Source organism: Entelurus aequoreus, linkage group LG01, assembly GCF_033978785.1.
Source record: "Entelurus aequoreus isolate RoL-2023_Sb linkage group LG01, RoL_Eaeq_v1.1, whole genome shotgun sequence".
Taxonomy (NCBI): Eukaryota; Metazoa; Chordata; class Actinopteri; order Syngnathiformes; family Syngnathidae; genus Entelurus; species Entelurus aequoreus.
In genome coordinates, this window is record NC_084731.1 from 53,809,300 (window position 1) to 53,824,927 (window position 15,628).

Consider the following 15,628-nt stretch of genomic DNA (forward strand, 5'->3'; position numbering starts at 1 on the left):
TGTATTAGAATATAAATTTAACTTTTATTTTATTGTGTGTTTATTCCTAAAAAAAAATAAAATGTCAATGTATGATCAATTTATCTTTATCAAATTTAAATTCAATATTATTAATTTATTTGTTGTATAACTATTAATTCAAAGTTACAGTGTGTCCTAATCTATGATGTGTGTGTTTGTCGTAACTTCCCACAGGAACTGGATGGATCAGATAAGCAGCAAAGCTGTACCAAAAAAAAAGTATACTAGACATATAAATGAATGATGAATTAAACAATGTTTCAATGTCCCACAATCCGTATTTATTTATTGATAATTAACCGTGTAATTTTCCATATATCTATTATTTTACTGGACTTAGCAAGCACCTACTACTAGCACACTCTACAGACCGAGAATAACTGTTCAACCACACTTAGTAATGCCAAGCTAGATGCTAACTTAGCCTTACTATGCCTCAGTAAGCAAACTTTTGCTAACCTAGCCCAATGCTATGCTAACACAATGCTAACCTAGCTCAATGCTATGCTAACACAATGCTAACCTAGCTCAATGCTATCAGTGTCACTCCTCTTCGAACCAATGCCTCACGCAGCTGTCACTCACACAGCCTCGTCACACGCACACACTCTTATCTCAAAATGTCTCCCAGCTGAGACTATATGCGTCACACAGTCACTCACACACAGAGAATTTACCAGCACAGTTAAAAGTAAATGCAATAGACAACTACTTTTCTCATCCAGAAGCACAGCTGTATCATATCAGAACCTTAATAATAAGAACAACATTTATCATTCACTCTTAGATGGACAAATAGTCAAGTTTAAGGAGGGTATTCTGGACTTCCCTGCTTAGGCTGCTGCCCCCGCGATCCAACCTCCGAGAGCGGAATAAGATAATTAAATGGATAAATCATTCACTCATATGTTTTCTGTACATAAACTTTGTCTACTTTCTCACACGCACACACATTTTAGACAATTTCCAGACTTTTACAGATAGCGGGGCTGTGAAAAAAGCGTGAGGGGAGGTTGCGAGAGGGGGGGAAAGGAAGGGGGGGATTAAACCAGATAAGAAACCAGGTGCTACACAAAAGTTATTAAAATACGCAGATATATATATATATATAAATTTAAAAAAACACACATTTTTATCCCACAAACCACGCCCCCCTGGTCCGGACCAATATAAATAACTAATGCGCGCATGCTTTTGTGGAATCGGCCGTCTCATATCACACAAAAACCAGGTTCCATCATTTCTCATAAAACGGCGATTAACCCGTTTCATTGGAGCAGCACCTGCGTTATCAAACTGACCAACACGGATCACCGGCCTCTAAGGCGCCATAGGACCACCAGGAATCACCCAGCATCCTACAGACATCGTGTCTGGTCAGTCCCATACAGTTTCACCAAGTTTCACCAAAGCTCTACCATATGGAGCCCGAGACGCCACCTGTCTATTCTGCAGCCATTAAACAGATTCGTGACAACTTGGCTCAGTTGATCTCCTTTACCGGAGTCACTGAATGGTCACCTAATATGAGGCTTTTTTACACGCTGAGTCACAAGGACGAGGGACCGCTGCAGTTTCCACATAGACAGGTGTCTCGCACTTTCACAGACGTATCAATTTTATAAGGGCCAAATGTCACATCAGTTAGCAACCCTTGCCTTAAATTTATCTTTGTCCAACTCTGGCTAATTCTGATGCACTTGCAGAAAGAAGCATCCTCTGCCAGCAACGACAGAGGATGAAGAGGTTAAAAGAAATTTTTCGTCTCACATCGTCTGTGCTTCTACACTCCAAACCACCAAAATTCTATCAACAATCCCCTAATGTTAAAGACAAGAAATCACAAATATTCAACAAACACACAGACAAATGATCACATATAAAACAACTCAATCCAACCATAATTTACCCCATTCCAGGTTGTTTTTGGAGAACCTGACTAAACCTATCTTTTATCAAAAATAGATTCAGCAATTAGTCTTATCGATCCGGCTCTCTCCAGGCAGAAAATGTTTACACTTTAAGCAAAACGCTTACCTTGTTATGCGCGCGTGCAACACACTGTCTGCCTGACTGAGAGAGCGAGAGCGGCTGTCGACCTGTAGCTTCTAAACCATCCTGTTCGTGACGCCAATTTGTGTAGTGGATTGTCCGAAGCTTAAGCAGGCAACAAAAGTAGTTTGGTACAACAAATTTATTTACCCATTATCAGAAGTGCAGGTTGAATTGAGTTGGTCGTGCAGACAAACCACAAGTTACTCCGGAGCCAACAAGACACACACAAGCCAAAATCACCCCCGAGTTCCAGTCTTCTGCCATTTTTTATATGTCTGTTGTGCGTCATCGTTCCTTATCGAGTGCGTCAAATGTCTTGTTTTGCTTTTCCTATCTGTTCCATAACAACTCGAATCCTTTAGACAGTCAACACATTCTATAGACAGGTTGGCACGACTTAATATTCACTTTTGTCCCACAACTGGTCCATTCAATGGCACAAAAATACAAGAGTATTGAAAATGAGCGGACATTCTTAAAAGACAAGAAATATAGGTCAAAAGGTCAGAAATTCTACTACACTGGAAAGCAAGCTGCTGCACTATCAGAAATAAAAACTCTATTGTAACCCTGATCATGGCTCTCATAGCTGTCCAAACAGCTAAACAGAGTCAACTCCACGGTGGTGTTTTGGTGAATTTACGAAACTGAAACAATACAAAAAGAATGCCATTGTAAGTTAATAATACTAACACAGACACTTGTAGACATGTTAGAATATTAGCTAATGCTAACAATGCTAGCTTGATTACATTACGATAGCACGTACGTACAAACATGCATACAAACACCCCTACAGACGTCACACATGGGACGGTTCACTAAGTATGAATTGTTTTAGTTATATAGTAAAACTTACAAACGTTGCTCGAAGTGATCAATGAAGAATCCTTTTGAGCTCAAACGCTATATAGACGAACGGTGTATACTTCTGGTTTTAGGGAGGAAACAGAAAGTACATTTTTTTAACCTGCAACATCTGCAGTGAGCGAATGTGTCCAAAAGATGGCACAGTAGCACAAACAATAACACACCTTTTCAGTGTCTCTGTCAGTGTTTATATGAAAACTATTTGTTGAATACAAAACATTATGACCGTTAGCCAAGAAAAATACATAAATTAGCCGGACCATTTTATAAGCCACAGGGCTCACAGTTTATAGTCCGGAAATAACGGTACATGCATTTACTTTTCCCCATCATACTATCATGACCCAAACAGCAGAGATAGAACGTCAGGCTTTCTAAATATAACGTTTAAGTATTACAACACTTGTTTTGGGGATAATTCACATAGCTTTAACATCAGCTAAAAGTAAGGAACAACATGTGCTCATGGAGGCAGTCAAATAGTGCAGGTCCAGTTAAGTCTGTGCTAACATCTGGTCAATTAAGGAGTAATGGAGTACTTCTGCTTTAATGCCACATATGTGGTGTTGCTGATTCTTTGCCAGCGCCCTTCATGTTTGATGGGGTTGGCAGCGAGATTCCCACTATTTCGAAAGGCCTAATTGCAACTTCAATCCTCCTCTCCCCGCCCACTCTCTCCCCGACTTTTCATCTTTAGCCCCCGGCCCCATTCCTTGTCATACTTCTTTTGAGTCACTCTCTTCCTCTAATTCTCTCTGCAAGTGGCGCCTCCTCCCCTCCGAGGGGTTGACAGGAGACCCATCCTGCTGTAATTAATGTGGGAGAGGTTGAGGATCAAGAAGCTCGGAAACTTACCTCCCGGTTCCTCTTGTGGCCGGTGAAAGCGCCGCCCTTAATCAGGCCTCAAGGTGTTTGTGCGTGCGATAAGCTCCGTCCAAGGAGAGGAAGACACCAATTGAAACTGTTTTCTTCTTCTATTCCGCCAACGTCTTCATGTTTGTTCTCTGTTTGCAGTTCGGCAGGACGGAGGTGATAGACAACACCCTGAATCCAGACTTTGTGCGGAAGTACATCTTGGACTACTTTTTCGAAGAAAAGCAGAACCTTCGCTTTGACTTGTGAGTCAGTTTTCATTTGACGTCTTCAATGTGCATTCTCTCCGGCTCATTATCAACTTTTTTTTTTCTCTCTTTTTTCATGCGGGAACGAGAAGTCGATCATAAAATGTCGATACCAGGGCCCGGCAACCCAAAATGTTGAAAGAGCAATATTGGACCGAAAATATAAAAAAACTAAATCTGTCTTATATAAGTGTTATAATGAAGGCAACACATGATGTAAGTGTCTATATTAGTTATATTAGACTACTATCAAAATGACTTTAAAAGCCTTACATAAGTGTTATAATGAAGGCAACACATGATATAAGTGTCTATATTAGATATATTAGCCTACTATCACAATGACTTTAAAAGTCTCATATAAGTGTTATAATGAAGGCAACACATGATGTAAGTGTCTATGTTAGTTATATTAGCCTACTATCAAAATGACTTTAAAAGTCTTATAAGTGTTATAATGAAGACAACACATGATGTAAGTGTTTATATTAGCTATATTGGCCTACCTGCTCAGTGGCCTAGTGGTTAGAATGTCCGCCCTGAGATGGGTAGGTTGTGAGTTCAATACCCGGCCGAGTCATACCAAAGACTATAGAAATGTGACCCATTACCTCCCTGCTTGGCACTCTGCATCAAGGGTTGGAATTGGGGGTTAAATCACCAAAAATGATTCCCGGGCACGGCCACCGCTACTGCTCACTGCTCCCCTCACCTCCCAGGGTGATGGGGTGATGGGTCAAATGCAGAGAATAATTTCGCCACACCTAGTGTGTGTGTGACAATCATGGGTACTTTAACTTTACTAACAAAATGACTATAAGTGTTATAATGAAGGCAACACATGATGTAAGTGTCTATATTAGCCTACAATCATAATGATTTTAAACGTCTTATATAAGTGTTATAATGAAGGCAACCCTGTCATGATCCGTTACCCGGGTCATGGCATGATGTATGTTTTCGTAATGTTTCTGTGTTAGTCTGTTTCCTGGGTGCACCCTCTTTCCCTGTTTACTGTTGGTTTCCATGGGCACTGATTCTCCTCACCTGTCTTAGTTTTGCAATTAGTGTTCCCACCAGGTGTTTTGGTTAATCACTACCCTTTATAGTTTCCTGTCACCCAGCAATAGTTGCTGGGTCAATGTTTGCTGTAGGCAACAGTTACGTTCTCCTGTTTTTTCTCCTCGCTGTAGTGATTTTTGTACAGTCTAGCTTTCCTCGTTTTTTCACCCTCGGTGACATTTTGGTTTTGTTTAGCTCCACGCTTGCTAGCGTCCTCAGTTTTGTATTTTTTGTCCTGCCTTTAATTTATTAAAAAGAAACTTTAATCTTACCTGCACGCCGCTCCTGCTTGTCTTCTGCCTTGGAAGGAACGCTACCAGCGCAGCCATGCGTCGAAGACGTAACAGATTGACCCAGCCAGACGAAGTGTTCCTATCCAACATGGACAAACAAGATATCCTCCTGGAGCTCAGAGCGGACGCCCAGCCATGGGAGTTCGAGGACGAAGCGGAGCTGTCAGAAGAAGATCTCCCTTCCAACGCTATGGTGGCATGGGGGCAACTTCTGGCGAAGTTGACGGACGCAGAAAGCCGCTTCCTCCCCCACTCGCAAGCCACCCGGACGTCCTCCTCAGCACTTTGCCAACAGGCACCTTCCCTTCACTCGACCTGTCAGCTTAATCCTGGTATGATCAACTCCCACCTTTCCGATGTATACAATGCTTGGGATCTCGTCAAGTGCCGCCAAGACTCGTTCCCCTTGCGCGGTGACGTCACAGACAGTTTTCCCCCAACTTTGACTACCAGGCTCTTCCCGTGCGGCTTCTCCTCCCCTCAGACACCACCTACAGGCAATTGTCCAGAAAGAACTGGAGAGGGAGGAACAGTACTGTTCTGTCCTGTGGCCACCTACCGCTCTGGCCCCGCCTGTCACGTCTGAGCCGCCAGCTCCTCTGGCTCCTCCCACGCCGACAGCCTGGACGCCTGCCACTCTGACGCCACCATCAACCCTGGTGGTCCTGCAAACGCCATCCTCTCCACCTCCTGCTCCAGCTCTGCAAAACACACGAGACCCCGCAGAGACCGACCCATGAAAAAGGGCATTGCACCAACAGGCCAAACGACTTGGACAACAGGAGGAACAGTTTGGCGTTCTTGGGGCTTGCGTCAACGCCATGGCGGAACGCCAAGATGCCCGCCTTGATGCTTTGGAGAGACAGCTGGGAAGTATACTCACCGCGCTGCAGGTGATGATCCCCCCTACGGCCGACCCAGCAGTCCACCTGAGACATCCACCACCCACAGATATTCCGTTGCCTGCTCCGCCTCTGGCTCCGCCCATGCCGACAGACGAGCCGCCTGCTCTGCCTGCTCCGCCTGCTCCGCCTGCTCCGCCTCTGGCTCCGCCCACGCCGACAGACGAGCCGCCTGCTCCGCCCACGCCGACAGACGAGCCGCCTGCTCCGCCCACACCGGCAGACGAGCCGCCTGCTCCGCCTCTGGCTCCGCCCACGCCGGCGCCTCCTGCTTCCATGGCGACGACACTTCCTGTTACCACGGCGACGACGCTTCCTGTTACCACGGCGACGACGCTTCCTGTTTCCACGGCGGCGACGACGCTTCCTGTTTCCACGGCGACGACGCTTACCGCGGCTTCCACGCCTGCCTTGCCTACCACGCCTCCCACTGCTTCCACGCCTGCCTCGCCGACGACGTGCCCACCTCCTCGTGTCCGGCGGGCCGCCCACCTCCTCGTGTCCGGCGGGCTGCACCTCGGCGCCGCCCACCTCCTCATGTCCGGCGGGCCACACCACGGCGCCGCCCACCTCCTCGTCTCTGGACTTTTTATGGACGCCTTTGGCGCCAACAGCAGCGACGCCCAGGACTTGGGTGCAAGACTCAAAGACTGCTGAGGTTCTGGCGCCAGTATCGTCCGCCTCCTCAAAGGCCACAGACACGGCCGTTCCGAGGTCGCCCGCCTCGACAATGGCGCCGACGATCTACTCGCCGCCGCCACCTGACTTGTCCCCGGTGGTTTCGGGGACACATGGCCTGGCGGCCCACCACCAAGACCTCCCTCCACCCTCCCGTGACTTTTGACTTATTCTGTTTTTTTTTTTTAGGGGAGGGGTTTCTAGTTTGGGACGTCTGGGATCCGTCCCTTAAGGGGGTGGGGGGTTATGTCATGATCCGTTACCCGGGTCATGGCATGATGTATGTTTTGGTAATCTTTCGGTGTTAGTCTGTTTCCTGGGTGCACCCTCTTTCCCTGTTTACTGTTGGTTTCTATGGGCACTGATTCTCCTCACCTGTCTTAGTTTTGCAATTAGTGTTCCCACCAGGTGTTTTGGTTAATCATTCCCCTTTATAGTTTCCTGTCACCCAGCAATAGTTGCTGGGTCAATGTTTGCTGTAGGCAATAGTTACGTTCTCCTGTTTTTTCTCCTCGCTGTAGTGATTTTTGTACAGTCTAGCTTTCCTCGTTTTTTTCACCCTTGGTGACATTTTGGTTTTGTTTAGCTCCACGCTTGCTAGCGTCCTCAGTTTTGTATTTTTTGTCCTGCCTTTAATTTATTAATAAGAAACTTTAATCTTACCTGCACGCCACTCCTGCTTGTCTTCTGCCTTGGAAGGAACGCTACCAGCGCAGCCATGCGTCAAAGACGTAGCCAACCCATTATGTAAGTGTCTATATTAGCTATATTAGCCTACTATCAAGCCTTATATAAGTGTTATAATGAAGGCAACACATGATGTAAGTGTTGATACTAGCCATATTAGCCTACTATAACAATTTCTTTAAACATCTTATATACGTGTTATAATGAAGACAGCACATGATGTAAGTGTCTATATTAGCTATATTAGCCTACTATCAAAATGACTGTGTCGCAGGCTGACACAAATCTTTGTTGACAGAAATGTTGAAATGTAATATTTATTCTACACATTTTTACAACATTGGAAAACATTAGTAAAACGAAGGCTGCTCAGAGGGTGAGATAACTCCTGGAAATGACTGTCTTATAATGGCCAAAGGTATAGATGTGTGTGTCCAAGTTAAAGGAAACTGCAGGCTGTCTTCTTTTAATGCATTTAATTCAATCTTTGCAAGCTTGGTAACGTTTGCTGTGGTCTGGAACAACATGGCACACAAACAACTCAGAAATGCAGCCAATATTACATACAGATAACGCAAATATAAATTAAATACACAGACGACATAAGTAAATGAAATTAAATGAGCTCAAATATACCTACAAACGAGGCATAATGATGCAATATGTACATATAGCTAGCCTAAATAGCATGTTAACATTGATTAGCTTGCAGTCATGCACTGAATAAATATGCCTGATTAGCACTCCACACAAGTCAATAATATCAACAAAGCTCACCTTTGTGCATTCACACACAGCATACAACGTTTGGGGAGAAAGGAGTGGCATAAAACACGTCTTTCTGTGGCAGCGTCGAAGAAAGTTGTACATGTAAACACACTACAGTGCGTTCAAGGAACGCTGGAATTAGTAGGACAAAACGGCGCTTGTTAAATATTCTCATCAGTAAAGCATGTTTAATATAAACAGTTGGATTTCTAACAAGTAAGAAAGTTTGTGTCATGTTTGTCCTCCTACAGAAACCATATTAAAATAAAAAATATGTCTTTTCTCCCACCCTTTTTATACATTTTTTAAAAAGCTCCAAGGAGCCACTAGGGGTTGCCGGTCTAGAGAGAGCGCCTTCATTAGGCAGTCAGTCTTGAGCCCTCATTGATGAGTTTAAGAAAGAATGAAATTAATTTTTACGAGACAATATAATATTAAACATTACAATAATTCCATAGCGACCAGAGATTGTAACCCTGGTGATATCCTCTTTGCCGTCCAATTGTGCTTAATTAATCTCGAGTTGCGTCAGGACCCATCATTTAATTAGTAAATCAGATATGCACCATTTCACTCACTTTCTGGGCTTTTTAATTCTATGCAAATTGGATCAGGACCACCGCTCATGACTATGGATAAAAGAAAAGGGTCTAACTCAGGGGTGTCCAAACTTTTTCCACTGAAGGCCACTCCCTGAAAAATCAAAACATGTGTGGCCCATTTTGAAATGCTATTTTTCAAAACCAATGAAATATAGATTATTTTTTTCTGCTTTTAGGACTTTCCTTGAATTCGGTCCTGGGGACCTAAAAGGGTATCCGTCATAAAAATGGGGTTTTGGCACCAGCCAAACGAAGTCTAAGACCATGAACTGATAATATATAAAAGTGGAATTTTTGATGTGAAGTAATTAGAATCTTAAATATGTCAGTAATTCATAACAACATTGATTTTGATTCATTATTAGTTTTGGAAAAACAATAACCATTTTTTTAAATTTTTTAATCCCACTAAAATTCACTGGGATCCAAAAGTGCCCCACTAATAAAAGTGTTAAAAATAAGTCATACATTATTTTTTATTTTACTTTCAATGCTTAACTATCTAGATCAACTTCAGATAAATCCGTCGATTGTAAGTATTTTTTGTTTGTTTAATTTATGCCCCTTTTGTCATTGAACACTTGTTTTTTTTTATTGCAAAAACACAAAATATGCAATATTTCCCCAAAAAAATATTTAAAAGTTGAATTTGTGATGTGAAGTAATTGGAGGCTTCAATCAGTCAATAATCCATAACATTGATTTTGATTCATTATTAAATTTAGGTTTTAAAGAAAAAAACTTTGTGTTGTTAGAGTCAAGATTGCAATTTATTCGTGTTACATTTCACCTGTTTGCTCTTGTTTTTTTTGTTATAGTATTTCTAGAATGTGCCACGGCCCGCTAAACAATTAGCAGCGGGCCGCAAATGGCCCCTGGGCCGCACTTTGGACACCTCTGGCTTAACTGAACGCAGTCACATTGTCTATTGCCAAAATCTGGAAGGAGGCTGACATCCTTTTTTGGTTTCAAAAAGTGTTTTTCTGTGTTTGCTACAATACATTGCTGACAGTGTTTTCGGACCATAAGGCTTTCGATGAACGGGTCTATTTCCATAATAAGGCGCAATAAAGGTGTCATATTTTGAGTTTTTTCTACATTTAGGATAGGATAAACTTTTATTTATCTCACAATGGGAAAATTACACTGTTGCAGTGCAGGGTTTTGCATACAGTAGCAGAAGTAAAACGTAATGAAAAACACAAAATTAGTAATAAATAATACATATTGTGCACTGATATATACAGATAAAAGATTAGATAAAACAAAAAACACTAACATACGTATTGTGCACCAAGAAAAAAAGATCACAGTGATCACATAAGTACACAACATGTACATGACATTATGCATAAGATACTACATAACGTGTAATGGTGGTTCTTTGGTCAAAATGTTGCATGGATTATGTTTTACAGACCATCTTCAAGTCGCTTTCTGACGTCTCTTCAGGAGGTGGGCGGTTTTATTTACGTGCCTCCACTTAGACAGCGTCTTCTCCCCGTCGTCTTTGTTTTAGCGCTTCCATAGTGGGTTGAGCCTAATAACTACACAAATGGGAGTGTCACTGACTACTTTTACAACATGTAATAAAGTAAATAGTCAATATTTGATGTTATTTACCTTCGTTCCACTCGTGTGCTGCCTCCTTTAATACCACATTTATCCAACAAAGTCAGAGTAGTAAGCAGCGGAGGTCGCCGTTTCGAGTCCGGCTTCATACTCCTTCGTAAATACGTTTAAAAGAGTCTGTCCACTAGTGTTGTAACGATACCAATATTTTGGTACCGGTACTGTTACTAAAATTATTTCGGTACTTTTCTAAATAAAGGGGACCACAAAAAAATTGCATTATTGGCTTTATTTTAACAAAAAAATCTACAATAAACATATGTTTCTTATTGCAGTTAAGTCCTTAATTAAAATAGTGAACATACTAGACAACTTGTCTTTTAGTATTAAGTAAACAAACAAAGGCTCCTAATTAGTCTGCTGACGTATGCAGTAACATATTGTATCATTTATTGTTCTATTATTTTGTCTACATTATTAAGGACAAGTGGTAGAACATTAATTATGAATCTACTTGTTCATTTACTGTTAATATCTGCTTACTTCCTGTTTTAACATGTTCTATCTACACTTATGTTAAAATGTAATAATGCACTTATTCTTCTCTTCTTTGATACTTTACATTAGTTTTGGATGATACGACAAATGTGGGTATCAATCCGATTTCAAGTAGTTACAGGATCATACATTGGTCATATTCAAAGTCCTCATGTGTCCAGGAACATATTTCCTGAGTTTATAAACATAATATACATTTAAAAAAAACAAAAGAATATGTTGTGATGCCAAAAAATATTGACGTAATCATAGTAGTATCGACTCGATACGTGCTAGTACTTGATATCATTACACTGGATATTAGGTGTCGATCCACCCATGGCGTTTGTTTACATTTTGATGCCGGTGAGCTAAGGTGTGTAGTCAGTGGCATGCAGTCACTAGAGGCAGGGGAGGCACGGCCTCACCTGCCATCATGGAAAGAAAAAAAAAAGAAAAAAAAAAAAAAAAAATTGTTATATGTATCCAGTAATTATACTAAAGTTATTTTCCATTTAACTTCACCAGTTTTAGATTATTTTTATTTTTATTTTCACATTTGCCATTCAAATACTGAGAAGAGACGGTGCGGTGATCAGCAGCCAGTTGAGGCACGTCACTGCGTTGTGCCTCAACATGAATTGTGCGCAATGACTCGGCTAACTGCTGGCCTGCTGTGCAGTGAGACCGTATTGCTATATGAATTATATTATACATTTCCATAGTTTAGTTAGCTGAGGTATATAATGTACAGTGTATTTTGTCAACAACTGTATGTGTGTAAAGTATTTCTTGTGCTGAGCGATCATAAATCTGCTGCGAAGACGCACTGTGAGAGGCTCGTCTCATAACCCCGCCTCCTGGTGCCAAGCACCTCCGCCGCAGAATGAACCGCCCAACGGGAGCGCCACACCAACCAAAGCCCACACCCAAACCCTCCACGTGCAAGACCGAATCCACCCAAAAAAAGTCACTTAACAAGAAGCCAAAAAGTGCAAAAACAACAATGCTCGCGCTGGAGAAGCCGCGAACGACCACAGGGACACAACATTAGGTACACCTGCAGACTGAAGCACGGATTTCATATTTAATTCATTCACAACTCTTCCAACACGAACACCACTGTTCCCGCACTTATACGTAAAGGTAAGACCATAATAACGTTCTTTTTATTAGATGTGCTTTTTGTGTGTGCTACAGTTAGTAACTGTAAAGTTTAAGTTAAGTTAAAGTACCAATGATTGTCCTCTGCATTTGACCCATCCCCTTGTTCACCCCCTGGGAGGTGAGGGGAGCAGTGGGCAGCAGCGGTGCCGCGCCCGGGAATCATTTTTGGTGATTTAACCCCCTGGGGGAAATTCAGCACCACAGTTCGCTCACAATAGCCAAGAATAATAATAAATAATATAATATATATATAACATATTATATATATCATTTTCTGTCTACACACTGTCTGCTTGTAAGTACTCTGTGATTGTGTGCCGCCAAACATGCTCGTCTTCTTGTAAACCAGCAATGTCACGACGTGACTTCGACGCGGGCGCGGGGGTGTACGTTTCAGAGACTGTATCGTACCGGAAATTATTAATTAGTATCGCGGTACTATACTAATACCGGTATACCGTACAACCCTACCGTCCACATTTTGTAGCTTCACGTAACAAAATAAAGTTTGTAAAAATGATAAACAACATTAAACTGCATTGTTTAAAGACTACGGCTGAGTAAAAACACTCCAAGATAATTCCACGGATCAGCGTTCTTCAGCACAAAAGTTCATTTTGTTCTTTATTTCCTTTGTTGTCAAGTTTGTTGTTGTAGCAATACACACGAAATAATAAATTAACACGTCTCCGCAGTAAATTTTCTGATGGTGGTCATTTGTTTAAAAAATAAGTTTTAGGAGCACCCCCAACTGTGTTCAACCAATCAGCGTTCGACAGCACAGCCCGCACCTGAAAAGGTTCCGTGTATCTTCCATAAGTCCGAAAGGTTCCTGAAGAACTAAATCTACCCGAGTAGATTTTGGTGGAAACACAGGGGGAACTTTATTTAGCGGATAATGGGAAGTGCGTTGGAAAAGGGCCTGTTGTTCTCAAAAGTTGCACAAAATTACTATTCCTTCGAGTTGAGTTAACTTCAAATGACTCTGTTTCATTGTTTTTCTTTTATTATTGACACCTTAGACCACATATGTCAGAGTCAAGGCCCGCGGGCCATATCCGGCCCGCGAGAAGGTTTTTTACGGCCCTTGGGATGATCTTGATTTATTATTAGAACCGGCCCGCGGACCGCAGATCTTTTACACGCACCAAGCGGATGCCGGTCCAAGGTTCCGAAAGGGGGCGAGCGGCCCGCCGGGACGCGCCTGCCGGCCGAAGGGCTGCAGCCCGGCCGTCAGTCGCGGAGCCCGCCGTGCCACGCGCGCCAAGGGGGCGGGCCGAAACCCGGCCCCGAGGCCCTGAGACTTCTGCTTTGTTTCCCCAAACCGCGCGTCACCGCCGGGCCCGCACCACCGTCGGGCTGCAGCCCGAGCGTCGGTGGCGGAACCCGTCATGTGCCGCGCGCGCCAAGCGGAGCGGGGGGGTCAAGCGGGCCAAAACCCGCAGGCCACCCCCTCACCACGAGGCCCTGAGACTTCTGCGTTTGACCCCTACGCGCGGCCCGTCGGGACGCGCCCGCCGTCAAGCCACGAGGGCCAGCCGTCGGGTCGCGGAGCCCGCCGTGCCACGCGCGCCAAGGGGCGGGCCGAAACCAGCGGGGGGTTTCGGGCACCCAACTCGCCTCCCTCCCACGGAGGGAGGAGGGGGGTTTAATGTGAACATTACTGTGCAATCACATATTTAGAGTTTTTACTCAATTCAAGTTTAAAAGTTAAAGTTTAATATTTGTTTTCACTGCATGTTACTTCTCCTTAAACAAAGTGTTGTTTTTGATTTATAGATTTTTGCACTTTATTTTATTGTATTTCAATTTAATTATATTTTTAAAATATTTCAGTTGAGTGGATGATAGAAAATTGCTATTATTGTTTTTTTCTTTGAAGTAAATTTAGCCCACTTTTGCTAAAATAGAAAATATAGGCTACTGATGGTGCCTTGAATACCGGTTTCTTTCATTTAATGTTCATGTTATGGGGATTTTTATATAAAGGAAATTTGTCTTTTGTGTCTGTTGAAAATTAAAGATTACTGACAGAGCCATAAGAAAATATTGCTTTATTTATCTGATCATATTGGAATATATTTGTTAGGTTTTCAGTAGGTTCAATTAGGTTCACTAGACTATATGCGTCATTTAAAAATTTTTCAATGAACATTCGAACAGTCCGGCCCTCGGCTTGTAGCTAAATTTTTTATTTGGCCCTCCGTCCATTTGACTTTGACACCCCTGCCTTAGACCCTACAAAGAAATGTATACAACTTTCCCATATCGCAGGAAGTCATTGTATCGAAAAGGAACACTGAGGGGAAAAATGTAAAAGCCAAATCCACTAAACACCCTCGCTCATGTGTCCAGCTCACTTGTTAACGCAGAAATGGACACTTTGCCTTTTGGTTTCATTTCAGGTATGACGTTGACTCCAAAAGTCCAGACCTGTCCAAACACGTGAGTGCTAATTATGCTCCTTTGCATTTTGGGGTAAAAAACACCACAGATAAGTGGAGACCAGCTCCGTTCCAAGGTTGTTTGAGGCTGGACGATCTCTTTATCTCTGGCGTTTCCAATTAGAAGGTGTCTATTGCATGCTGCTTCTTGATGGAACACCGCAAACCCTTCCTAGTGCCAAATACAAAAGTCATCTTTTGTCTTCATCATCTGAACAGTTTAGTCTCAACAAAAGCCTTCAAATAATTTCCAGTTCGTTTTACTGCACAACGTCTCCAACAGATCGCGATGATCTCGCTACTTTTACCGTCTCTTCTGGGAGTTATTGTCACTTCTGCTACATGTCACCAAAGGGTTGGCAACCTTTACTATGGAAAGAGCCGGAAATAGTCTGGAGCTGCAAAACATAACGTATACTAAGCACTTTTAAAAGTTGTCATTGGGCCCAAGCAGCAAAAACTGCAAAAGTCCCTATTGGAATTGTTTCGTTTATCATTATTCTCCCACTTCTATCGCATTTTAGAGGGAATTAACGTGCACGAAACTTACCGATTTTTGCAAAAAGGAATATTTTCGGGGTCCGAAACACAAAAGGCCAAAAATTACTCTGAAAGGTATAAAAAAAATTAGCCCCTGGCACCAGTTTCACGTATCGTCACAAAAATCACTGGAGCAGCATGTAAAACTTTCAAGAATCTACATGTCAAAACAAACAGGAAGTCGGCCATCTTGATTTCCGCCGGTCATTTTTAGGCCAAAAACAGGAGTTGTACTCTAACAAACTCCTTCTGGAAGCTTTGACCAAATGAGCCGCGGTTAAAATGACGGATACTACACAGATGGGCAAT

The 15,628-nt window shown here is 42.7% G+C and overlaps 1 protein-coding gene across 1 annotated transcript in view; it reads left to right on the forward strand.

Annotated features, from left to right (window-relative positions):
• The window catches only part of LOC133654324 (copine-5-like), a 174,938-nt gene that overhangs the window by 148,185 nt on the left and 11,125 nt on the right, over positions 1 to 15,628 (forward strand). The window contains exons 4-5 of the mRNA XM_062054637.1: positions 3,961 to 4,064; positions 14,741 to 14,780. Coding sequence (XP_061910621.1) covers positions 3,961 to 4,064; positions 14,741 to 14,780 — 144 coding nt within the window. The remainder of the gene's footprint in view (positions 1 to 3,960; positions 4,065 to 14,740; positions 14,781 to 15,628) is intronic.